At 50.6% G+C, this 24,891-nt stretch overlaps 8 protein-coding genes across 8 annotated transcripts; 3 read left to right on the top strand and 5 right to left on the bottom strand.

Moving 5' to 3' along the window:
• Nucleotides 1-7,629: 7,629 nt before the first annotated feature.
• On the bottom strand, nt 7,630-9,863 carry N7510_011597 (uncharacterized protein; the record flags this gene model as incomplete). The annotated part of the gene is made up of 4 exons (XM_056983521.1): nt 7,630-8,570; nt 8,627-8,994; nt 9,046-9,669; nt 9,718-9,863. The coding sequence occupies 4 exons, from the start codon at nt 9,861-9,863 to the stop codon at nt 7,630-7,632; spliced, it is 2,079 nt and encodes a 692-aa protein (XP_056829015.1).
• Nucleotides 9,864-11,092: 1,229 nt separating this feature from the next.
• Nucleotides 11,093-12,875, top strand: N7510_011596 (ATP-binding protein; the record flags this gene model as incomplete). The annotated part of the gene is made up of 2 exons (XM_056983520.1): nt 11,093-12,363; nt 12,464-12,875. The coding sequence occupies 2 exons, from the start codon at nt 11,093-11,095 to the stop codon at nt 12,873-12,875; spliced, it is 1,683 nt and encodes a 560-aa protein (XP_056829014.1).
• A 1,263-nt stretch (nt 12,876-14,138) lies between these two features.
• N7510_011595 (uncharacterized protein) lies at nt 14,139-14,885 on the bottom strand (the record flags this gene model as incomplete). The annotated part of the gene is made up of 1 exon (XM_056983519.1): nt 14,139-14,885. The coding sequence occupies one exon, from the start codon at nt 14,883-14,885 to the stop codon at nt 14,139-14,141; it is 747 nt and encodes a 248-aa protein (XP_056829013.1).
• Nucleotides 14,886-16,562: 1,677 nt separating this feature from the next.
• Nucleotides 16,563-17,737, bottom strand: N7510_011594 (uncharacterized protein; the record flags this gene model as incomplete). The annotated part of the gene is made up of 2 exons (XM_056983518.1): nt 16,563-17,221; nt 17,350-17,737. 2 exons carry the CDS (start codon nt 17,735-17,737, stop codon nt 16,563-16,565), a joined length of 1,047 nt encoding a protein of 348 aa, XP_056829012.1.
• A 274-nt stretch (nt 17,738-18,011) lies between these two features.
• On the bottom strand, nt 18,012-18,524 carry N7510_011593 (mitochondrial 37S ribosomal protein uS8m; the record flags this gene model as incomplete). Its single annotated transcript, XM_056983517.1, has 1 exon — nt 18,012-18,524. The coding sequence occupies one exon, from the start codon at nt 18,522-18,524 to the stop codon at nt 18,012-18,014; it is 513 nt and encodes a 170-aa protein (XP_056829011.1).
• Nucleotides 18,525-18,860: 336 nt separating this feature from the next.
• On the top strand, nt 18,861-20,340 carry N7510_011592 (uncharacterized protein; the record flags this gene model as incomplete). The annotated part of the gene is made up of 2 exons (XM_056983516.1): nt 18,861-18,898; nt 18,954-20,340. The coding sequence occupies 2 exons, from the start codon at nt 18,861-18,863 to the stop codon at nt 20,338-20,340; spliced, it is 1,425 nt and encodes a 474-aa protein (XP_056829010.1).
• Nucleotides 20,341-20,659: 319 nt separating this feature from the next.
• On the bottom strand, nt 20,660-22,571 carry N7510_011591 (Major facilitator superfamily domain general substrate transporter; the record flags this gene model as incomplete). The annotated part of the gene is made up of 7 exons (XM_056983515.1): nt 20,660-20,860; nt 20,965-21,050; nt 21,118-21,200; nt 21,264-21,573; nt 21,623-22,294; nt 22,348-22,470; nt 22,529-22,571. The coding sequence occupies 7 exons, from the start codon at nt 22,569-22,571 to the stop codon at nt 20,660-20,662; spliced, it is 1,518 nt and encodes a 505-aa protein (XP_056829009.1).
• A 684-nt stretch (nt 22,572-23,255) lies between these two features.
• N7510_011590 (uncharacterized protein) lies at nt 23,256-24,764 on the top strand (the record flags this gene model as incomplete). Its single annotated transcript, XM_056983514.1, has 1 exon — nt 23,256-24,764. The coding sequence occupies one exon, from the start codon at nt 23,256-23,258 to the stop codon at nt 24,762-24,764; it is 1,509 nt and encodes a 502-aa protein (XP_056829008.1).
• Nucleotides 24,765-24,891: the final 127 nt, after the last annotated feature.

The following is a 24,891-nucleotide window of genomic DNA, read 5'->3' as shown; positions in this document are numbered from 1 at the left end:
GCATACATAGACATATTCAAGGCATACATAGACATATTCAAGGCATACATAGACATATTCAAGGCAGTTACGTTGACTATATACTGTTAGAAAAAGAACATGATAATATTGAGCTCAGGAAGACTGACTGCGATGAAGCATCTCGCTAATACTTTTCTCGTTCTCCACTCTAAAATTACCATTTTAAATCGCAGATCTCTTCGTAACAAGAATTAGTAACAACTAAACTGACCGATCACGGATATTGATGAGAGTGATATAGAGAAGTGCAAATCCAGCTTCATCGATTTACACTCACTCATTCTTTCTGGGCCCCACTGCCAAGCCGCTAGTTCAGGAATTGGGTATGTATTACTGGTCCTTTGGATATTACGTCATGAACATTCTGCTTAAAACGACGATGGGCAGTGGAGTACCAATGGCTTCCACTCCGTTGTGGGTTAAGTGGGGAGATATAATTCGGCTCCATAGCTAATATATCCGCAAAGGATCCCTTGGATTTTACTTGCTATTCTAATTTACCCTATACGCGAATCTTATCGTAATGAAGCTTTCTTGAGCTATGTATTAGTTAGACTTGCTAGGTCTCTTCGACAATTAGATCTAATCCGATTCCTCTTCAACCACAACGTTGGCATGCCGAAAATGACCTTCGGCACTTTCTCTTTTCGCCCCAACGATATCCAGACTCCATTCAAAGAAATCCTTGAAACCTTGACCCATGTGATGTTGCCAATTCCGTCTTACGAATGCTTTGAGTTCCGCGAAGAATTCCTCGATCGGGTTCAAGTCAGGCGAGTATGGTGGCAAGTACAATAGCTTGACACCGGCACTTGAACATAGTTCTGCTATTTCTTCAGTATGATGAAATGACGCGTTGTCCAGGATGAGGACAGATTTTGGCTCCGGCCATCTACCACAATGATGAAGAAGCTATTCAATAAAGTCCTCAAACATGCTCGCGTCTGTCGATTCTTGGAAGACTCGCGACATCAAGATGCCATCTTGGCAATATGCGGGGAGAATTTGATACCGCTAGCCGCGCTGAAAACGGGAAACCTAGACAGGTGTCACCCCGCGAGGGGACCAGCCAGTCCTCCTGAAGCCAGCCCGCTTATCATAGCCCGATTCGTCTATGAAGACCAGGTGATACGAGCGAAATCCGAGAGCTGATGCAGATAGTGATCTCTTAGATCTGCATTTCGTTCTTGTGCTATTCGTCGAGCCACTTTTTTGGTCCAACCCTGCGATCGAAGGGCTCGGCTGATAGTGTATGTAGATACGAGTAGTTCGAATTCGTCGAGTAGGAAGTCTGCCATTTCGTCTAGGTATAAATCCGGTTTTTCAATCAAGTGTTCGCATAGAGCTTCGAGCATAAACGGTGTGATCATACGAGGACGGCCACCAGGGATCAAGGGTGCTCGAACATCGCCGAACATTCGGAGGTTATTACTAATGGTGATGATCGAACGTTTGCTACAACCAGCAGCTTCTGCCATCTCTAAGGTAGTCAGCGATCTGCTGTCAATCATATCACGAATCATCACCAGCTAGGAGGGGGCGAGTCGAGGCGCCATGGCGGTCTTTGTTGCGCTATCAACCAAGGTTGATGAGGTGGCCAAGGGCGCAAGGATACGTCGTGGAACTGGATCTGGGTCGGTTCGGGCCGATAGTCCAGCCGACAACCCAATGCTGTACCCACGCGACAAACTTTGTCGATGCTCTCTTGCGTACCGTACTGTATGATAGAAATAAGTCGTGGTATTTCATTGGATAAATTAAATGATCAGTTAGCCCTTATTCCTTATATGCAAGTCTTCTTGCATCTTTAAACTTATTTTTTCGTCAGTGAAACGCATGATTAGTCATATTGAGACGTGAGATGCACTCCAGATCACAGCCTCACACGCGGCGCCTAACTTACCCCTCTTTAACTCATCTCTCCAGCAAAGCCTAACTAAATCGCACCCGAAATTTTTATACTTCAACTACCATCCTACCTACTTGTGTCGCACATACGCTATTGTGCCGTATTTTCCACCATGGATGGTTTATCCTCGGCGGCGAGCGTTATCGCGGTCATTCAACTAACGGGAAGCCTTGTAAGGCTTTGCAGGGGCTACATTCAAGAGGTGAAAGACGCACGAGACAAAATTTTCGCCCTACAACGAGTGATTACAGGACTCCAAGGGACACTCCAAGACCTGCGGAAATTCCTTCAAAGTAACGACGGGAAGGCCCTACCTACCTCCTCACGAATAGGCTGCAATATTGCTGATTGCCTCTCCGACCTCCGAGCTTTAGAAGCGAGACTTGATCCAGGAAAAGGAAAGAAGCTAATGAACAAAATGGGGTTACGAGCCTTAAAGTGGCCCCTAAAACGCACAGAGGTGGAGGGCTTTATTCAGAACCTCGAGAGATATAAATCTTCATTCCTCTTATGTTTACAGGTGGATCAAACGTACGTTTATCGAGCAAGGTATTATAGCTCTATAATTGACCCAAAGACTGCATAGTTCTCTGATGGTCGGCGTGGTGCAGGGTATGGATCTTGAGAAGTTGGAAGGTGCGAAGGAAGCAGGGTTTGACACGTTCGACGATCGAGACGAAGTCCAATGTCTCCAAGGCACTCGGACCGAACTTCTCCAGCAGATAATGGAATGGGCTATGTCGCCGTCCCAAAAATGCATTTTCTGGTTAAAGGGAATGGCTGGGACAGGAAAATCCACAATATCTCGGACTGTGGCAAGGTCGCTCAAGGACACCAACCATTTAGGTGCCAGCTTCTTCTTTAAGAGGGGTGAAGGGGACCGAGGGAACGCGAAGAAGTTTTTCCCGACACTAACAAGGCAACTGATGCTCAGCATTCCTGAGCTGAGGTCTGGCGTGCATAAGGCGCTCCACGATGACCCTGACATCGTGTTAAAATCGCTTAGGGAGCAGTTTGAGAAACTACTCCTTGAACCGCTGCTCGATCTTAACCAACTTGGCCGACAACCTCAAACCACTGTGATAGTGATCGACGCTTTGGACGAATGCGAACATGACCAAGATGTCCGAAACATCATTCGATTACTGCCTCTTCTACAGAAGGCAAAATCGGTTCGTCTTCTTATCTTCTTGACTAGCAGACCCGAACTCCCAATCAGCCTCGGCTTTTCAGAGATCGCGGATCATGGGTATCAGGACCTAGCTCTTCATGAGATACCCGAAAAAGTGACAGAACGTGACATACATTTATTCCTGCAGGACCGATTTGCGAAAATCAAACACGACAGAAATATTTCCCAAGACTGGCCCGGCGATGACGTCATACAAAAATTGGTCACGATGTCCGTTCCACTATTTATTTCGGCTGCCACCGTGTGCCGCTACATCGAAAATACAAAATGGGAATCCAAATTGCGCCTTACGGAGCTTCTAACGGACCAAGCCAAATATGTTTCGAAAATGGACAAGACATACCTACCAATTCTGACGCGACTACTAGACGATCAAGAGACTGACGAATTAGAGCAGCAGCAGCTCCTACAAGAGTTCCAGGACATAATCGGTGTCATAATCCTTCTCACTGTTCCGCTTTCTATAAATACGCTGTCGCTGTTTCTTGGAATAGGAGCAGACCAGATCAGCAATCGATTAAATTCATTCCGCTCTGTTTTGAGCATTCCTAGTGACCGAGATCAGCCTGTGAGGATTCTACATCTATCGTTTCGGGATTTTTTAGTCCAGTCTAGAACCAAGTTTCACGTCGATGAGCCAAAAAAGCACAAAGGAATTGCTCAATTGTGTCTCGAAACAATGCAGAGGCATTTACGGAAGAATATCTGCGATCTAGAAAGCCCTGGAACGTATAGGACAGACATCGAGCCTCAACATATCCGCCAACATCTACCGCTGGAATTACAGTACTCTTGTCGCTACTGGATACACCATCTCGAGCAAAGTCAGGATCTATCTTCCGGGATAGAAGATGTGCTACTATTCCTCCAGAAGCATTTTCTGCACTGGCTAGAGGCGATGAGTCTACTAGGTCTTGTATCGGAGGTGGTGGGTATGCTCGATCTCCTCCACACGGTTGTACCAGTAAGTAACATACTGTAGTACACAACCATTTAAATCTTATACTAAGAGAGATAGGGCGACGACAATTCTGTAATATCGGATTTTCTGTATGATGGAACACGCTTTGTTCTGAAAAATCGCCGGATAGCCGATGAAGCACCATTTCAGATTTATTGCGCAGGGCTAGTGTTTGCACCTCGAACGACACTAATTCGTAGAGAGTTTGAGTCGGAGCTTCCAAGCTGGATATGCCATTTCCCGCAAGTTAATGAAAAATGGAGTGCAGAATTACAGACTCTCGAGGGCCATTCGGACTCGGTTAACTCGGTGGCCTTCTCACCCGACGGTCGGCTGCTGGCGTCCGGCTCCCTCGATAGGACAGTGCGGCTCTGGGACACGGCGACGGGCGGCCTGCAGCAGACTCTCGAGGGCCATTCGGACTCGGTTAACTCGGTGGCCTTCTCAACCGACGGCCGGCTGCTGGCGTCCGGCTCTGGCGATAGGACAGTGCGGTTCTCACCCGACGGCCGGCTGCTGGCGTCCGGCTCCCTCGATAACACCGTGCGGCTCTGGGACACGGCGACGGGCAGCCTGCAGCAGACTCTCGAGGGCCAGGTTGGGTCGGTGGCCTTCTCACCCGACGGCCGGCTGCTAGCGTCCGGCTCTGATAAGACAGTGCGGCTCTGGGACACGGCGACGGGCGGCCTGCAGCAGACTCTCGAGGGCCATTCGGGCTGGGTTGGGTCGGTGGCCTTCTCGCCCGACGGCCGGCTGCTGGCGTCCGGCTCTCGCGATAGGACAGTGCGGCTCTGGGACACGGCGACGGGCGGCCTGCAGCAGACTCTCGAGGGCCATTCGGGCCCGATTTGGTCGGTGGCCTTCTCGCCCGACGGCCGGCTGCTGGCGTCCGGCTCCCTCGATAGGACAGTGCAGCTCTGGGACACGGCGACGGGCGGCCTGCAGCAGACTCTCGAGGGCCATTTGGACTCGATTTGGTCGGTGGCCTTCTCACCCGACGGCCGGCTGCTGGCGTCCGGCTCTCGCGATAGGACCGTGCGGCTCTGGGACACGGCGACGGGCGGCCTGCAGCAGACTCTCGAGGGCCATTCGGACTCGGTTAACTCGGTGGCCCTCTCACCCGACGGCCGGCTGCTGGCGTCCGGCTCCCTCGATAGGACCGTGCGGCTCTGGGACACGGCGACGGGCGGCCTGCAGCAGACTCTCGAGGGCCATTCGGACTCGGTTAACTCGGTGGCCCTCTCACCCGACGGCCGGCTGCTGGCGTCCGGCTCCCTCGATAGGACCGTGCGGCTCTGGGACACGGCGACGGGCGGCCTGCAGCAGACTCTCGAGGGCCATTCGGACTCGGTTGGGTCGGTGGCCTTCTCACCCGACGGCCGGCTGCTGGCGTCCGGCTCTCGCGATAACACCGTGCGGCTCTGGGACACGGCGACGGGCGGCCTGCAGCAGACTCTCGAGGGCCATTCGGACTGGGTTGGGTCGGTGGCCTTCTCACCCGACGGCCGGCTGCTGGCGTCCGGCTCCCTCGATAACACCGTGCGGCTCTGGGACACGGCGACGGGCGGCCTGCAGCAGACTCTCGAGGGCCATTCGGGCTGGGTTAACTCGATGGCTTTCTCGCCCGACGGCCGGCTGCTGGCGTCCGGCTCTGGCGATAGGACAGTGCGGCTCTGGGACACGGCGACGGGCGGCCTGCAGCAGACTCTCGAGGGCCAGGTTGGGTCGGTGGCCTTCTCACCCGACGGCCGGCTGCTAGCGTCCGGCTCTGATAAGACAGTGCGGCTCTGGGACACGGCGACGGGTGCACTACAAGAGACCTTGACCACTAAAGGATTTGTCAACAAACTCGCCTTTTCTCAAGAGGGTTCATATCTAATCACTAACCTAGGCACCCTCAATGTTCAGTCCGGGCACGAAAGTCTTGCTTCTAATTCAACCCGTAAGAATCCCACGATCTTCATTGAGCAAGGACAGTGGATAAACATGAATGGCAAAAATGTACTATGGCTTCCTCCTGACTTTCGGCCTAGCTGCTCCGCAATTAATGGGGATGCACTTGCCTTAGGACACGCATCAGGGCGGATTTCTTTCCTACGATTTATTCTATAACAGTCATCAATATTTTTCATCTTCACTCCTTTCTCTATTTTCTAATCTCTTTGTAAAAGAAGGGCCTGGGAGAAAAGTAGAATTTTTATGGCCCTTTAGTGCTAATGGAATGTGCCATCAAGTTCCACGAGGCTCCAGATCGGGTTGCCACAATTAGATGGCTGACTCAGTGACAAGATCTGGAAGGTTCTACGCCAGGGGGAAAAGAAGAGTACACATCAGTGGGGCACAGAATTAACAGAAGTGTGCAAATTGGTGAAGCTAGTTTTGCACTCGTCTGTACCGTAACCTCTCGAGCAAACAGCACGTTCTGCCAACGAAATGGAATGGAACGGAAGTGGGGTGAGTTATTGAAAAAGATAAAAGAAAAAGAGGGGGCAAAAAAGTAATGACCAGACTGGGGTTCGATCCCAGGACCTTGTCGGTGTTAACGACACGTGATAACCAACTACACCATCCGGCCAACTGTATTTAACAGAAGTCAACTGTCATCTTATCTGATCTTACCTTTCATAATGGGAATTGCTAAGGACACCCCCCTTTTGCCTAAGGGGAACCCTACTTATGTAAGCTGTGTAATTACATAATTAGAAATATCATGTGATTTGTATCTGGATTTCATTTCTGTTATTTACATGCATGACCTTGTATGCCCAACTCCACCACACGTAGAGCACTTTGGGGGCACCTTCTTCTTCTTTTGTATAGGCTCTTCACTAATAATTTCAACTGCCTGCGCTTCATCCCTCTTCCGTTCTTTAGGCTTCGGTAATAGAATCATAGGTTCCAAAATTGGACGATAATCCGAATCCCCCTGATCAAGATCTATTCGCCAAAATGGGTGGATATCTGACAACGGAATAGCGTGATTGCGCTTTAATAGATCAAAAATTCTATGAGCGCAAGGTAGGCCCATAGTTCTTGTGAACCCATTTGTGCAGGGCCCTAATGGAGCAATTTCTGTAGCTCTTTTAGCTATTAAAACTTGCTCACTAGTTCGTCGAATCGAATATCGAGATGTCCTATTCATAATATTGCTGAGCGAGATTGGCGGTCCTGAACGCGTCCCCACAACAGCTTGTAGGGAATATCGAACTCCTGGGCCAGCGCTGCAATTTTTGGGAACCACGATCATGGTACGCGCACAAAGCACTAGCAATCCTTTGCTCTATTTCAGGGTCAAATTTGGACATCGTGGTGGGTGATAATAGTAGGAAGAAGTTCGTGGGTGGAATAATATTTCCATTAGACTGGGATTCCATTAGACTGGGGAGGGCCCTCACCAGCGAGAGCGGTGAGGGCCTGACTACTAGGGGGTACACGATTCCTGGTAGGGTGATCGGGTTGACCGTGTGATCAGGTTGGCCGTGATTTACTATAGTCCAATCTTCATGGCCGGAACGGGTTTCAAATTTTCTTTGCAAAACGCAAGTGTCAAAGATATATACTATGGTGCTTGGATAGATGGAGCTTATAGCTGTTGAGTGAGGGGAATACATGGACACAACCAGGGATGTCACATTGGCGACCAGGATTGTCAAAGAACACGGGTAATTTGTGAGTCCGGAAATGCGTTTGGAGCGCGTCCTTTCGAGAATAGTGGAATTCCTTTGCTACCGGGAGAAGTTCTGGACGCGCTAAGCACACCGGGCATTGGAGAATTTGCTTAGGCTTGGTCTGCTCTGATCCTTCGCCAGAAGCGACCTCGATGTTCGTTTCATTGAATCGAATGTGCGCTTTTAGACCACGAGGCACGTGAAGCCGGTTCATCTCTAGCCGGAGGTCTAGGGACCGGATTCGGTCTTGTATCAACAAAGCGCTATTGATCTTGTCGACGTCTCTATTCTGAAATTCAAGATTGGCAAGAGCAATTCTCTCTGGTTGGATTCGGCTGTTGTCCGAGGTGAACTTGATCTGTTCCCCTAAGTGGTTGCTCTCGATAATGCGATTGCCGATTTGACGAAAGAACTCGGCACGGGCGTTACTCTTCGCCGAATCACAGAGTTTCTTTCGCCGAGACTTGACTTTGTTCTGAAGCTTTTGTAATTCACTAGAACGCTTATCACCAGATTCGCGCGCAGCCTTTAACTGGCCATGCTCCATAATGAGATCCGTCCGTAGTTGTTGGCATTCCTTTTTCCATTCAATAAGTTTTGGGTCTAATTCGACCGTTGCTTTCTGCGCCGGCGTGGCATGTTGTGGAGCTGAAGGGTCCCGCGTAATGCTCGCGTGGGTCGCGAGGCTGAGTAGGGATTTTCGAGATGGCGTCTCCATGAAGATAGATTGGGTGTCATCCATGATCGAGATGTAGTTGGCGAACGTTCCCCCTTGGGTATGGCCCATGATGCGATTCCGTGAATGCTCATCGAGATGCCCTATGAGAACAGATTAGCAAAAAAAGCCTCTCCTATCGTGGTGCATGCACTCGGACTTATATTTGCCGCTGCCCCTTTGCGGTACTTGTAGAGGGTTCCTTTGTCTTTGAACCCGGCTGACTCACTTGCCGCAGCTTCCCATTGTCGCGCTTGATGATACTGCAGGGCACGCTGGGGATCGGTGATAATAAGTCCCGATGCATCCTGGTAGGTACCTCGCAGGATCGGAAGTTCCTTAACGCTATCCTTAAAATTGATCGGGGTGCTGAGACGGTGTTCTGGGACCTTCGTGAGGCGCCAGATATCGGCGGGACATTTGATGTGTTCGCTGTCGAAGGCGTCGTCGAGAAAGGCATACATTAGTATGTCCTGAATAACGCAGAGTCCCAAATTGTCGTTCCTCTCCGTGTACGTGTAGACCGGCCTAGATGACTTAGAACTATCTAACAGATACGATGTTGAAAGTCGAACTCACGGTACGCCTTCGTTCCTCCGGCCTTTATTCAACCTATGCCTCACCCGCATTAGAAGCACCTGAGAGGTGGGATGTTCGGGATGTTTCACCATGAAGAGTTCAATGTCTTTCCATTTCAAGGCATCGTTCTCATGGATATATCCCGACGACTCGATCAACGTACCCGGTCGGGCACTCGTGGAAGTCATCATTTTCCTGAGCGTGTTCACCTGAAAAATACTTCGTACGGTTGGAAAGGTGATAGGGCACCAAGCCAGCAGATGGTACGTTGTGAATAAGAGATCGTCGATGTTAAACGGAGGTTGCTCCTTCGCGCTCAATTCAAGTTCGTATTGGTCCGAAAGCGTGACGCTGACAAGCTTGTAAAGAGTTAGCATGCGACCTCTGGTCCGACAGTTCGGAAGCCTTACCCGCTTCAGTTTCTGCCTCATTTCATAGGGGGCTTCCTGCCCCCTTTCTTGATTAGAGAACATTGAGAAGTATCGCGCTAGGGTTTGGAAAGACGACTTTCGCTCAACGTTGTGTGTGTTGAGGTAGTAGCGGAGGAAACCCTCAATAAGTTTCAAGCTGAACTTCTCGAGAAGCCAGAACCTCCAGTCCGGGGGATTGAGTTCTTCGGTCCATCTGCAGAGCTCAGTGACTGCTCAGATTCCTACTTGGAACGGGCAATACTTTTTAAAGCTGTTTCCCATAGCTACCACTTTCCGCCGGGTCGAGGCCTTGTTGTCGGCATCGGGTTCTGGATCTGGCTCCTGGAGGAAGGCATTCCAGTCGGCGACAGCCAGTGCCTTTTTCGGATTGCTCTTCGAGGGTGCCATGGAGAATGAAGGTTCGCTGCAGTGAATGTGAGCGAAGACTGTGATCGGAGGGTGAAGCCGACGAGCAGGCTGCGAGGCCCGCCTTTATGTCCTCCATCTCGCAAACCCCGTCGCAGGCTCATGATGGAGCCGCCGACCTGCTGTGCTGGACTGGGATGCGAGAGGAAGTAAGAGGAGGCCCGATGCAGTAAGGCGTGGACTGTCGTGGATGGGGGCGCTGAAACCAAGATGGAAAAATCACGGTAATGGCCGAGAATGCCACGGTATCGAGACAAAAGAGTACGCACAACCGTGACTTTTCCATAGATACCCCCTAATTATCACGTATCGTTAACACCGATAAGGTCCTGGGATCGAGCCCCAGTCTGGTCATTTTTTGTCAAAGTCGCGTACCCACTCCACTTTGTCCGATATTTTCTTACTAAACTGAAGCACCTCAAAAGTAAGAACATTTTTTTTTAAGAACATCTTTTTTATTAAAAGCTTGATAAATTAACGTTCAGTGTAGGGCAAGACACTGACAACGTATCCAACGAACCTACGATGCTAGTAATATGCTCAAAGATGTCTCAAGTTTTAGGGGGAAAATCAGGAGCGCAAAATCAAACGATAAATACCATTGCAGCAACACACTGACGAGACTAGCTAGCACCAAACCAAGGTTGGCTCTGGATTGGTAAACTTGATGTTAATAAGCAAGTCTCAGCAGTTTGCTTTTGTGGATGCACAGTGGCTTTCTAAAGGTCTGGTCCTTATTCGAGGTACCCGCGCTAATTTCTCTGCAGTTAATACACAGAGAAGCCACTCGGAGACATATATTGATGGGCGGTATATTTAAGATGGGATTTTACCCCTCATCAATGGTTATTTCCCTATTGTGTATTAGTCAGTTATTGCTTAGTTCGCCCCCTAAATTGTTGGGTTTTCCCAGTTTTATCTTAATCAGAGACTTAATTCCTTCGTGATTTGCACTTCGACCCCTCGTACGTCTAGATTTTCACACATTCCTCACAAACAGGCCAAACATATGAGCAGGCCTGATAGGTGGCAAGCTTGGCATTTTCCATCACTTCGTGAATCAATCTATCACATTGTTGACTGTCGCCGTTTCAGACACTCCTCGCCCCAATCCAATTCAAAAGGCTAGTTGCTATATATGCTATATATGCACTGCGCTCAGTCGCCAAACATATTTCTTTGTCGTACAGAACATTGGCCTAAGAAGTGACATGGACAGTATTAGTGATGTCGCCTCTCTTGCCACACTCGTTCAGCTAGCAGGCGCCGTTATCAACTACGTAAGCACAGTTATCGATGCGCCCACTCAGAAAAGAAAACTACTTGCTGCGCTTATTCAGGCACGAGGTCTACTCTCCACCTTAGTCGAACTGACGGGCGAGGTTAAAGATGAAGACTGGTCATATACCATTCAGAGCTTATCCGCACGCAATGGCCCATTGTCCACATTCCAGGAACTTCTTGAGCACCTGGCTAGGAAGCTGGACGGAACGCCCTCCGACGTTAGAATCAAAACTGCTCTGACTCGGCTTCGTTGGCCGTTCGATCAGACCAGCTTTCAGGAAATGATGAATTCACTTGAAAAGCTCAAGTCGCACTTCCTTTTAGCTATGGAGAATGACCATATTCGGCTTTCTAAGGCAATCCGAAATGAACTCCATGAAGTTCAAAGGCAGTTGACCGAAGCTACTATTCGTACCCAAAGGCAAACCGTAATGTCGCTTTCTAAGGAGCAAGAGCTCATTGTGAAGTCTTTGTCTCTAGGAAATTTGTTTCACGAGTTGGATGGAGACGAAGTCATGAAGAGGAGAGGCGGTGCTGAGTGGTTTCTACTCCATGATGCGTTCAAAAAATGGCACAATGCGAGTCGTACACCTAGCACCCTGGTGCTCACAGGCTCTCCAGGATCAGGAAAATCAGTAATATGCCAGGTGACCCGATTCTTCCTCAAAGCTTGGCATCAGTCAGAAATTGATGCCTGCGTCGCATACTTTGCTTTTAATTTCTCTCAGCGAGAGAAGCTCAGCGAAGCCCAAGTGTTGTCCAACATCGTGCAGCAAATTCTGTTGGAACGTCCTTACTTCATGGAGCACATTGCCGCTCTGAGAGTAACTGGTGGCCCTCTATCCTCAATTGAGAGTATCGATCTGATCACCCGAGCGAGACGTGACCTCAAACGCTTCTATCTCATACTTGATGGACTGGACGAATGTGAAAGCATGAGTCGAAACGTTGTTGAGGCTCTTCTTCGAATAGAACCGCCCCTGAGTATCTTGGCAGCAGGGCGAGCAACAGACGTATCCCTTGGAACCTTGCAAGACAGTGTAACAGTCCGCATCGACGAAGCTAGGACTTTATCTACCCACTTGGAAACGATCAAGAAAATGCTCGAGGAAGACTCTCGCATAACAGCGTATCTTGATCATAGTCCTGAAAATGTCGCCAAAGCAGCAAAACTCATTTTTGAGCAGAGTAATGGGCTGTATGTACTTCTCAAAAGCACTCTCAAATGCCTTTACTTGACGTCCTCTTATTAGCATGACGTGCATTATTGTAAAAGCTAATGACTTTACTCATCATAGTTGGATATACACGACTGTCATAATAAAATCTCTAGCTCAGTCCGAAACTAGAGCCACTTTTGAACGTTTACTCAGCAACAGACCTCCAAAGCTCGTTGATTTATACGAGCTGAAGCTCGACGATATCATGCACCAGCCAGTTGAACTCGCGGTATTGGCCAAGAAGACCCTGAGGATAGTGCTTGATGCTACAGGTTCGGTTAGCGTGAGCCATTTGGTGGATGCTCTTACCACGGAATTAACGGACATTGAATCCGCATGGCGTCTTGGAAGAGGCCTCACAGAGGCAGAGATAACTGAGATCATTTGTTCGAGCTGCAAGGGATTTGTTTCCACTAGTGAGACCGGCACACGACTACACCTTTGCCATCTAAGTGCAAGAGAATTCTTGGAAAACCATAGCATTTCTTAATCAGTCAACTTGCTTCCCAAGAAGCACATTTTCTAGATTCCTCTGTTGAATGGTCTTTTTAGACCAACCTTTAAATGCAAGGGCCCGCCTGATACTGTACTTGAGGTCGTCCTTGGAATCCGAGATTCGTCCCTTAGAAATACAAGATTTCATCAAAATAGAAACCGGGATTTTCGAGCAGATGATCGCAGAGAGATTCTAGCATCACGGGCGTCATGCTTCGTCTCCGACCGACACTTAAGGCGTTAAAAAATATACCTGAAACGGGTTTGGACTTCTGGAACGCCACTGTAACCTCTGGGTGTCTGGACTACGAGAAGGCAACATGCGAGCAAAAACATGAAATTAATCTGTTAGAGCATCGTTTTTGATCAAACTGAGCAGTATATGGACCACGTAAATATTAAACTAATTTACACTTCATAACTGCATTACCAGTTCGCCTAAGACTGCTGTTTATGGCCCGTAAACAAAGGAATCATTGATAGTGAAGAGGACAGATGCCGAGATCGAGGTGCATTTGCGCCTGCAATGACTCCTTAATCACGCACCAGTATTGAGCGGTCAGAGCTACTATTTCGCGTCTTGTGCATCTCCACTGTGAACCGCGGCACCTTGAGCAGGTCAAGACCGAGTATCGGCACGGGTATGACATACGGATCGAGGAGGCTATTACAGAGGAAATCTTGACTTCTAGTGGTGGGAGCGAATAGGGAGAGCTCTGTATTAAGTTTGCACACAGTTTGGAAAGTTCTCAAACACACGGTATGTGAAAGGATGAGATAGACAAAAACTGTCAATTTAGTGACAGAATCCATCAAACGTAATTGATATACAGAAATATATATAAGAAATCCTACCCAAGTGAAGTACAGCCAGATAGTATATAGTAGAACCCGCCAGTGGACAAGAAAGAAGAGATCAACAACAGCAATAGAGGTTTCCAAAGAGTACAGCGTGATATGTTTAATATGTGGGGCCCGAACTGGTATGAAGATTAATCCGGGGTGAGAGTCTGTGACCATGGTATATAAGCCCTCATCCGGAAGGCTATCAGACTATAAATCCATGAGCCTATGAAACGACGACAATCCAGAATATGGCAAATTTTCCTAGCGGCGTTCCATATGGGTGAAGGCAATTCGACGATCCATGGGTTTAGAAAAATTAAGAAACTCCATCCAGGGAGAGGATTAATCCACGGAATATCATCCAGCAAAACAAAGTAAAAGAAACGAAAAGGCCATCGAACCGACAATCACCTCATTCACTGGACTTAAACCTCACCCTCCGAGTAGAGCCACGTTCTTGAATGACTTTCTCCGTCTCGATATAGAGCCGATCCAAAAAATGCATCGCGCTAGGATCCTTGAGAATGCGCGCAACTTGGATTCCCGCGGAGATAAGTTGCAGGACATTGCGATCATCCTTAACAGGACGAGACTGATGCTTTGCGGCATGGCGCATTTCCAGGGAATTCTCCAGGATGGTAATCAGCTGCTTGATCTGGCCGTTATACAGAATGCGAGCTGGAATGCGGCGCGTGGTCGCCAGTCTTTTCAGAAGATGTACCCATTCCGTCCACTCACGGTCAGAGGGGGATGTCACGAGTCTCTTGTCTGCCTCGATAGGGATTCGGAATTGGTATCTTGCCACGAAGTCAAAAGCGCATTGCGAGAGGCGGTCGTTGACATGGTGGAGGATTTTGTCTTGCTCTGCGGCGTCGAGATTAGTAGGAAGCTCGGGCAGCTCTTTTTCCTGGGCCGCTAGGGTCCGCGGGGAGGGAGGATCTAAGAGTTGATGGGGGCCATCAAACTCGTCGCAGACTGAGGAACGCCTCTGGCTCTGGGCTGTGAGGTGGTATTGGCGCTGTGCGCGCTGATCGTCTACCTCTCCGCCCTGCGAACTGATCCTGGAGCGCCGGGTGTTTCTTTCCAGGATATACCTCTGGGACTCAGTGATGTTCATTGCCATTTCTCCAGGGCCGTGTCTCTGGGACTCGCGGGGCATCTGCGAGGGTTGGTTCCAATTATGATGGTACCTGGGAGCCGGGGGTAAAGGGGGACCAGCCAGTGGGTAAGAGAAACGGCCTATAGGGGGTCCATTTATGGCATGTCCGTGGCTTTCCAGGGGAGTTGAAGCTTCAAGGTAATGGATCCGGCGATCATAATCCGGTGGATGGGCAGGAGACTCCATGGTAATATGACGGTTGTCTCTGTAAGCATAACCCCAGGGCGGAGCAGTAGGAGCCCTTCCAGTGTTCAGCAAAAGGTCTTGATATTTTGAAAGAAAATAACCACTGAGGGATCATAAGCTGGAAATACCTTTGCTGGTAGATAATGGGAGCATTGACTGGGGCTCCATACAGCGGATTATGAGACATAACGCTGCTGTAAAGTGTGAGCCTACCCAAAACAGTTGGGTATGCAGAGCAAGCCCTATTCAACAACTGAATCAACGTATGTAGGTGTGTAGTGATGATAGTAGGATATCAAGAAAGACAAAAGTCCAAGAAGTGGCCATACCCGTGATAAATACCCAATTAGTTCCTACTCCCTGCAAAGGATATGGAGCTAGTGCCTGACCTGGGGGAAGTTTCCAGTCCAACAAAGTTAATGAAACGAGCACAAATGAGAGCCGCACCAAAAAACAATACAATATGCCGGTGGCGACAGTGAATATTTCTGCGAGTATTATCCACGCCGCATGGTACAGGTGTACAACGCACGACACAGCATCGCCCAGAAACAGAGCCTCCTTCCTGCGTCACATGCAGGAAACCACCAAAGATCTCGGTTTAAGAGAACGGGGCACTGTCTGTTGATTCGACCGTCGCTAATAATCGTCTGCTGAACATTTTTTCTCATCCACCCACAGCTGTTAGTCTCCATGCTCTACAGCGTGCTAACCAATGACACGGGGGCCAGATTACCCAGCTAGCGCCACCATTTACCCTGGTGCGACAATCTTGCCTGAATGAGGGTTATTGGGCAGCGATGCTGGGAGTTAGGGCATCCATTAAGTATCCCAGAGAGTTGGTCAATGCAGAAGACGGAGTTGAGGCTGAGCAGTTGTGGAGAGTAATTTCTTGTGGTCCCGATTTTCTTCATTGTTTTCTTGCGACTCGATGCCCAAACATATCCTTGCTAGTTTAGGCCCTGCGTGGTATTGATTGGGCATGCATTGGGGGTAATTTTGCGGCTTGACGCCCAATGTCGTCCACAGCCATCGCCGTAAGCGGCGCATGGGCCATGTGCTGGCCATAGATCGGGTTGCGTAAGTAAGGAATTACTGGAGAAAACAACCCCCCGGTTTATCTTGGAGGTCAATTTAAAAGGGACTGCCCTTGCAACACAACTTTTAAGGATAAATTGTCTCAGACGTGGAGGAAAGAAAGAATTGAGGAAAGTCGCAGGAATACATAGGATACCAACTGTAGATTTTCAGCACAACCGAGTTACATTTGACCCTTGAAATCTCAACAAAATTTATCTAATCTTAATTTTGTGGTGCTATTGAAGGTCAAAGGTGGCGTGTTTGGCTGGAAAATCTACAGACTTTTGGTACCCTATATAGACGCCTCTCCGTTGGGACGAAGATCATAACAGCCAAACTAATAACCAGGGTATCACTTGCGAGCCGCCACCACGGAAGTATTTCTCAACCTCTCACTGCTTCTTGATGGTCCTAGTAGGAAGCTCTATCCCCAGACGACGGGCATATTCCTGGATAGCTCAAGTAAGTTTGCAGACAATCTAGATCTTGAATGCGACTTACCTCACAACTCAAACGAATCCCCTCTTCAATGCCAATGCGCGCCTCATACCCCAATATCTCCTTCGCTTTATCCCCGCTCGCATAACGCACAGCACACGCATCTCTAACACTCCCACGGCTCAACGTCGTCGTGCCCCCCGTCACCCAGGTGGCACTCTCACATGCCAGACCAGCCAAAAAAGCCAGACCCTCAGGGATGCGAACCTCAAAGGGCGGTATGTGTCCGAAATGCGTCCAGATCGCCAGACAGAAATCCCTGAAGGTGATGGGCTCGTTATTTTGAATGAAGAATGCCTCTCCGGCGGCGGTGCGCGTGGTCATTAGATTCTCCACGGCGAGGACGTGTGCGTCTGCTATATTCGTCACGTACGTCACGTCCCAGAGGTTCAGGCCGTCACCTATAACAAACGGTGTCTCGTACTTGGCGATGCAGGCGTGGATGGATGGTATGAGCTGGTAATCGCCTGGTCCGCAGAGTACGGAGGGCCGAAGGGAACAGGTTACCATCGTGCTGCTTGACGCTAGGAGAACAAGCGCTTCTGCGGCGGCCTGGTCACAGTTAGTAGTGCCTAAGGGTAAAGAAGGCATAATGTCACCTTGGACTCGCCGTATATCAGCGAATGTGGCGAAGTTGGCCATGCTTCGTTGATATTGGGGTACGGCAATCTCATATCATCCGTCGTCACGCAGCAGGTACTTGTATAGACAAATCCTGTCACACCGGCCTTCTTAGCGGCGTTGAGCACATTGCGCGTCCCCTCGACATTAATCTTCCATACTTCGCGTTCCCGCCCTCTGCCGAACCGGTCCGCCAGGGCTGGGACAATGCCCGCGGTATGCACGACAACATCCGGTTGCACGGCTTGCAGGGCCTTGCTGACTTCATCTGCAGATGTGATATCGACTTGAAGATATGCGATTTTGTCAGGGAGGGCATGTTCCGGGCGGGGCGGACTGCGATCGAGAACTGTGATGGCGCAGTCGGAATATTTCTCTGCAAGGGCACGCACGGTGGCCGAGCCCACGAAGCCAGTTCCGCCTGAGACAAGGACCTTTTTCGACGAGAGGATGCCTGCTTTCGTCATGGCTATCAGGGGAGTGCTGACCGGTGAATGTAACCAGAGTCGGGGATTTGCGCTTAGTTGTTGCCGAACAGGGTAAAGCCTGTCGCGTGACTTGGATAGCATCAAATGGGAACATGTTCCATATCATGGCCTATACAACAAAATAAATAATGGGTAAATGTGACAGAAAAAAGAAGATCAGGTCTAATATACACAATGTCATCATAGACAGGTTTTGCGCAACCGACAAACTCCAGGGCCAAATGCAAATCCAATAAAATACACCGCCACCAGGTTATAGCACGCGACAGAGCAGCAAACCACCCAGTCGCTTCTCCACACACTCGCGCGACTCCAGAATTCCCCGATCCGTCGACACAAAGATATTCTCGCCGGGCGAGCGCAGCCCATCCACATAGCTCGCCTTGTGGCCGCGAATGACCTGACGTAAATTTTCGACATCCAGGACAATCCGTCGCTTGGGCTTGCTGATCATGCTCAACTTGCCCAGCACGGGCTTGTTATCCCAGTATTTCAGACCCAGCCAGAGTCGTCGCGACGCGACATTGGCCCGCGTGATGGGCTCGACGGCTTCGATCTCGTCGTTCATGGCCGGGTAGCCGAGGATGGGGTGCGGCGGGGGAGGAATTGGGCCACCGCGCACGACGGAGGAGAGGTAGCCGGAGTGTTGGAGGGCGAGGCAGAGGTTCAGATGCATTTTGCTGTTGGGAATGGAGGTGATGCCGAGACGGGCCTTCGTGGCATTGTTTAGGTGGGAGCAGACGTGGGCGAGATTGACGAGAGACATGGTTTTGCCCGGGCCTGCGAGGATAGCAGGGATAGCGCTGGTCGTGTAAAGGACAGGATGTGGACGTGGAAATGGAATTGGGTGATGATTGATGGATTGTTTGGGGAAGGAAATTTTCGGAGAAACCGAGACTCCGAGGAAGGTACCGGGTACTTCTCCACTGGGCGATGATCCGTGTGACGAACTGGTACTGGTGACCTGCATCACATCCAAGTAAGCGCCCACTCGGCGCCTACAGCTGCCCCTCTCTATTTATAAAGTGCGACCTAACTCACTGATTCCCTCTTGTAAGTTATTTCTCTCTTCATCACTGCATCTCTTCTCCAACAGTCCATCATGCCCCCATTACCCGGTGAAGAGAGTGTGTTGACGGTGTAAGTTTACACAGCGACAGTCCGTCGGTCTTCAACCTAACCAGCGGTATGCTAGCTTCGCCGACCTGCACTACTACTTTGCACCGCCCGTGCCGAAGCCTCTGAACCATCGCTTTGACAAGGGCTCATATCTATACATCTACCGTGACACGAACAACAGGTCGCGCATCGAGGTCGCCAATAACCCAGGAACGGCCGACCAAGATGCATTCCATGGGCCCCTAGACAGTATCCATGTGCGTCACTCGATCAAATTCCCAACTCTCTGCACGGTGGTCGTGGACTATCATCCGGCGCCCCAGCAACCACCAAATGCGACTCCTCAGGACTGGCAGCTACCCAGCGTAGAGCCCCGGAGTGATCAGCAGACCCGAGTTCGTCTGCACACGATAGACATCTACTTCTGGACCACGGAAGATGCAACCCAGTTCCTCGACACGCTCGGCCGTGTCTTGCCTGTCGCCCAAATCGAATCGGATCGGGTGGCCAGCGCACCGCATACAGAGCAGCCGCTGAGCAGTGTAGTCCAGCAACTTGAAACCGTTGCCATCTCCGACCCAGCGTATCAGAATGGACAGACACCTAATTCGCGTTCTGAAAACGCACCGGTAGCGATACCGACTTTCGCACCTCCTCCAACCAGTGGCCCAGAAAGTAGTATGCAGCACGGCTCGACCGATGAGAAAAAGCACGATGCGAACTTCACTCCACTGGCTTATAATCCCGCAGCACCGGCAGCCCCAGAGCCAATCCGACATCGTGAAAAGACACCGCCGCCAGAAGACGGCACGGAGGGTACCGGACTCGCTGCCGCCGCGGCAGCCGACCACGGCGTGCCGTTCACGCCTCCAAACCAGGTCCCCGGAGCATTCGCTCCCCCGCCCACTTCAGCTGCACCAGGACTCCCCTACTCCGGTCCCCCAACCGCTGCAGCAACAGGATACGTCTCCCCACCACCAAGTGCAGGCTTGTCCCACCCAATGCAGAGTCTCGGTCTACAAAGCCCCGGCTTACCTGCGTTTGCACAACCCTTTTCCGGACACGGAAGCCTAAATCAACCCTGGAATCCAGCCTCACCTCCATCAGGGACAATGTCCTTCGCCCCACCCCCGCAGGATCCAAACGCCCATCTATACGGTCAGCAGATGTACGGCAGTCCGCAGTCGCCGCCACAGTTTGGAACGGGACATCCGCCTCCGATAGGCGGGTACTCGAATTACTCGTATGATCAGGCACAGGTGCCGCGCACGGGCACGGAATACGGTGTCCATAGCCAGGTGTATCGGCCCACGGAGGCGGAGGCTGGACCGCACTATCAGAAGGCTGCGCAGAAAGCTATGAAGAATCCGGGTCAAAAGCCACGGAAGCTGGAGGAAAGGGCGGAATCTTTGGAGAGTGGGGTGAATCGGTTTTTCAAGAAGTTGGAGAAAAAAATTGGATGAAGTATGCGGGAGTGTCGATTGTCTTTTTCTTTCTCTTAGTTGATACGATCTTCATGGCTGTTCATGATATTTTGAATCTTTGTTGGGCCAGCTGCTGAGCAGCGCCAGCATGAGTATTGCAGATACGAGTGTGATATTGAACGAGAATATCACTTGAGAGAAGGAAGAAATGGTCTAGCGCAATCTTCTTCATCAAAACACACAGTTTCCAGTACAATATTCCATTCCCCACTATACAAACCAACTGGGCAATAATTCCCACCCATATATCCAAAACCCAAAACTCATACATATATGCACCGACTTTTACAACCCACTCCTAAACCCCCACCTCCAACTCCTCCGCAAGCGGCTTCTCAATTTTCTCCGTATTGGGATGCGTGCGATGGAAGCCCGGCCGAACGGGGTATCCCCTTGAAGCGAAGACACCACCCGTGAGACCACCCGCTTCAAAGAGGTGGTCCACATCTTCCAGCTCGAGGCCTTTGGTTTCGGGGAAGAAGAAGTATACCATTGGGATCTGTGAGGGAATGGTCAGTCAGTATTTTCGATCATGATTATGACTCTTTGTTGACTTGGGGATGGAATGGGGCAGCTGGAGGCATAGGCAGAAGGATAACATACCCAGCAGAAGCAGAAGCAGGCGAAGATAATGAATGTTCGCCATTGGATGTTGTCAATTGCTATCGGTGTGATTTGGACGACAATGACTATGTAGAGGCCCAGGTTAGCTGCTACTAATATTTCATACTTTCTTGAGTTCGAAGTCAAACTTACAGACGCAGATCCAGTTCACGAAACCTGCGAATGCCTGGCCTCGCGCGCGGATTCGGGTTGTGGTGATTTCACTTGGGTAGAACCTGATCATGCAGTTTAGTATACTCCAATCCATAGATAAAACCACAAGGAGGACGAGGGCTTACCATGGAACAGGCAAATATCCAATACCGAGGAAAAGCTGGAACAGAAACACAAAGGCCGTGGCGGCGTAGGCGCAGGGCTTGCTTCCGATCGACAGCAAGATGGCCGTCATGACGAAGCAGAAGCAAAGTCCCGCGGCGGAGAACATGAGCGACGCTCGGCGACCAAAGCGGTCCATGCTCCAGAGCGGGATGATGGAGCCGACGAGGTAGGTGAGAGAAGTGCAGCCGCCTAGGATGAGGGCGAGATTCCGGGATAAGTGCATGGCGTTAGCGTAGACGACCGGAGCATAGTAGTTGATCATATTCGATCCTATTTTTCATGTTAGACACCGGTTCTCCAAGCGGAACGAGGCTCTCACCTGTGAACTGTTGCTGAATATTAACCAGCCCCGCCAGAATCATCCGGCGCAGATTCTGAACCTTCCCACCAGCCAATAACTCCTTATACTTAAACGGCCCACCAGCTGACTCCAGCGCAATAGCCGTCTCAATCTGCCTTCGTAGCAAGACCACATCCTGCGTCGACTCATCAGCCGGCTGCTTTAGTTGCAGTCGAGCCAGAATATGCGCCGCCTCATCACCGCGATCCTGCTCGCAGAGCCACCTCGGCGTCTCAGGCAGCGAAAGCATCTGCAGCACCAGGCACACTGCAAAGAAAGCCTGGAAGCTAATGGGAAACCTCCACTGGACGGGCGATGGGACGAAACTCAAGCCATAGTCTAACCAGTATGCGATGCAGAGGCCGACGATGGTCACTGTGCCCTGGGCAGAGAGGAGCATACCGCGGACTTCGGGGCGGGCCATCTCGCTCTGATACGTTGGGACGCTGCTGCTGTTTATCCCGTTTCCGAGACCGGTGACGATGCGCCCGACGAGGAACTGTGCGCGGGTGTATGACGAGCCCAGAATGATGGTCCCGATCACCATGATCGAGCCACCGGCCATGATCATCTTCTTGCGGCCGAACTTGTGGCCGACAACAAAACTGAGGATACAGCCAACAGCGCAGCCGATGTCATAGATAGATGTCACTTTTTTTGCTCTGGTTAGTATTCGAAGAAAATTGGGAATAAGATTGACAAACTGATGCCCTGCATATTGGCGTTCGGATGACCGAACTGCTTTCCAAACTCATTATCCGCTCCAATCAACCCACTCATGACGCCCTGGTCATAGCCGAGGAGGAGAAAAGCCTGACAGCTCGCCGCTGGAGTCGGGTTAGTGATGATCCAATGAACAGACACCGGCATTAGGACGAGACGTACCTGTCACAGCCCAGTGCAGAATGCGTCCACGAAGTTGGCCCATCGTTTTCGATGATATGATCCGGAAGATGCAGAGCGCAAGATGGCGCGACCCGACTTGACCTTAATTCACCCTGTTCGCAAGACACTGTCCCGAGGAGTGGCGCTTCGGGTTAAAGGGGTCCGGGGCGGCCAGTGGCGTTGTGGGGAATCTGGGGTCTCCGCACTTCCTTTTTCATTGTAGGGGTTGAGAATATTGGTTTGAATGTAACATAGAGAGTCATCGCAGAGATATAGGTGAGTCAATACAGAAGAAAAAAAAAACACTCCGTTTTCATAGTTCTGAAGCGCCTCTAAGCCCTAGTCAAGCCCATTCCGGCGCCACACCCAACGCCAAGCTTTCCATTCACGATGACGAAGCCCTAATATCCACCTCATACCGCGGGCGGTGATCCGTGCGAGCGAGCAGAACTGTCGATCTCGCACCTTTACCTTCTCGTCTGGTCCCGGACGTCTCGGACTTTTGTCCAGACAGTTGCATCCGGGCCATTGTTCGTCCGGAACAGGGTCCTCCTCTTTTGTTCTAAATCTTGTAATCAGGGAGGTTTTCGCCACTTAAGGCTTTATTTAGGTGACATTCATTGCATAAAGATGAGTGGGGAGGACTGGTATAAATGTAGCGTCATATTCTTTCCATAGACACCTTGTTAGTTAGGTGAACTGAACTGCAACATAACTGTGTGCAAGCATGATCATAAAATTTCTTCTGCAAGTTGCTGCGCTGGCAACATCGTGCTCCGCTCTGCGCCTAAGTCCCCACCTGCGTCGCGAGAATAATGGCTCCACCATCAACATCGACTGGAACAATGTCCTAATCGAATCCCGCACCACGGCAACCCTTCAATCCGTGGCGAACCCACCATTACTCGCCAATAGCAGCACGCGTGTTAACGCACTCAACTCCCTCCGGACCGTATCCAACAACTACGTCCGCTATGTTCCCTGGTTCCCATACCCGGAGCTAGCAGTAGTCGAGCTAGAGCCACCCGTGAAAAACGGGACGCACTGCTCCACAAGCTGGGACTTCAGCTATGCGGACCAGCTCCTCCTTGATTTTTTGCACAGCACACCCAACGTATCGCACATTATCAATTTCAGTACCACCCCGGACTGGATGTGGGTGAGCGATGTGCCATATACGTATCCGCACGATGTCGATGCTATCGACTGGAACTATAACAACGGTACTAAGCTGCGTGATCCTTCCGGCAAGGAAGTCGCAGATTACTACCGCCGCTTGCTGTCTTGGTATGTGAAGGGCGGATTCACGGATGAATGCGGCGTGTACCACCACTCGGGCCACCATCTAGACATCGAGTATTGGGAAGTGCTGAACGAGTCCGAGGCCGAGCACGAGATTGACATCGGGTTGTATAACACGCTGTACGACGTTATCACAGAAGCGATCCATGAGGTCTCGCCGCGCACGCAATTCGTCGGTCTAGCCATGGCCTACCGCAATGCGACCCGTGTGGCTGGATTCCTCAACCCGGATAACCATAAACCAGGCACGCCGTTGGACTGGATCAGCTACCACTTCTACTCTACGCCATCCAACTCCACGACGCAGAATGAAGCAACACAGAGCTTCCAGATGGCGGAACAGCTGGTTGGCGAGGTAGAGGCGATCGAGGCAGTACGCAAGCGGATTTCGCCAAACACGAAGACGACCATGGATGAGATTGGGACTATGGATCCCATGGGCTCGACTACGATCTATCCCGGGTATACGATTCCGGAAGAGTACTGGGTGTGGAGCGGAGGTGTGTATGCGTACGTGTTTTCCCGGATGGCGCTGTTGGGGATTGATGTTGTGGGTGAGAGCCAGCTGAGTGGATATCCGGGTCAATATCCTTCTGTCTCGTTGATTTATTGGAAGACGGGGCTACCTACTGCTCGACTGAGAGTGCTGCAGCTGATACAGCAGAGTCTGCAGCCTGGGGATAAGCTTGTCAAGACGGATAATGACAATGCCCAGCTACATGCCCAGGGATTTGTGACTCCGGAGGGACAGCAGAAGGTTTTGTTGATCAATAAGCAAGACATGAATGCCTTGGTGCAGGTGCCGGGCTTCCAGAAGGCAAGGGCTGAGACTGTTGACGTGAGCACTGGCGGTGGACAATGGCGGACGGAGGAGGTCGATGGCAGCAGTGTCAAGATCCCTCCATATGCCGTTGTGATATTGTCTAACCTGTGACAAGCCTAGTTGAGACGTAGTGAAAGAGCAGAATGGCAATGTTTTGAGTGAAATTCCTAGTCCATATACACCTAACCGCTAAATAAATGATATGCTCGGGAAACAAGAAACAAAGAAGTTCAACCGG

The sequence above is a fragment of the Penicillium lagena genome (assembly GCF_028827675.1).
Source record: "Penicillium lagena strain IBT 129212 chromosome Unknown utg000008l_segment0_segment0, whole genome shotgun sequence".
Lineage (NCBI taxonomy): Eukaryota > Fungi > Ascomycota > Eurotiomycetes > Eurotiales > Aspergillaceae > Penicillium > Penicillium lagena.
Note: the sequence above shows the minus strand (reverse complement) of the source record. Positions and strands in the feature narration are given on the sequence as shown.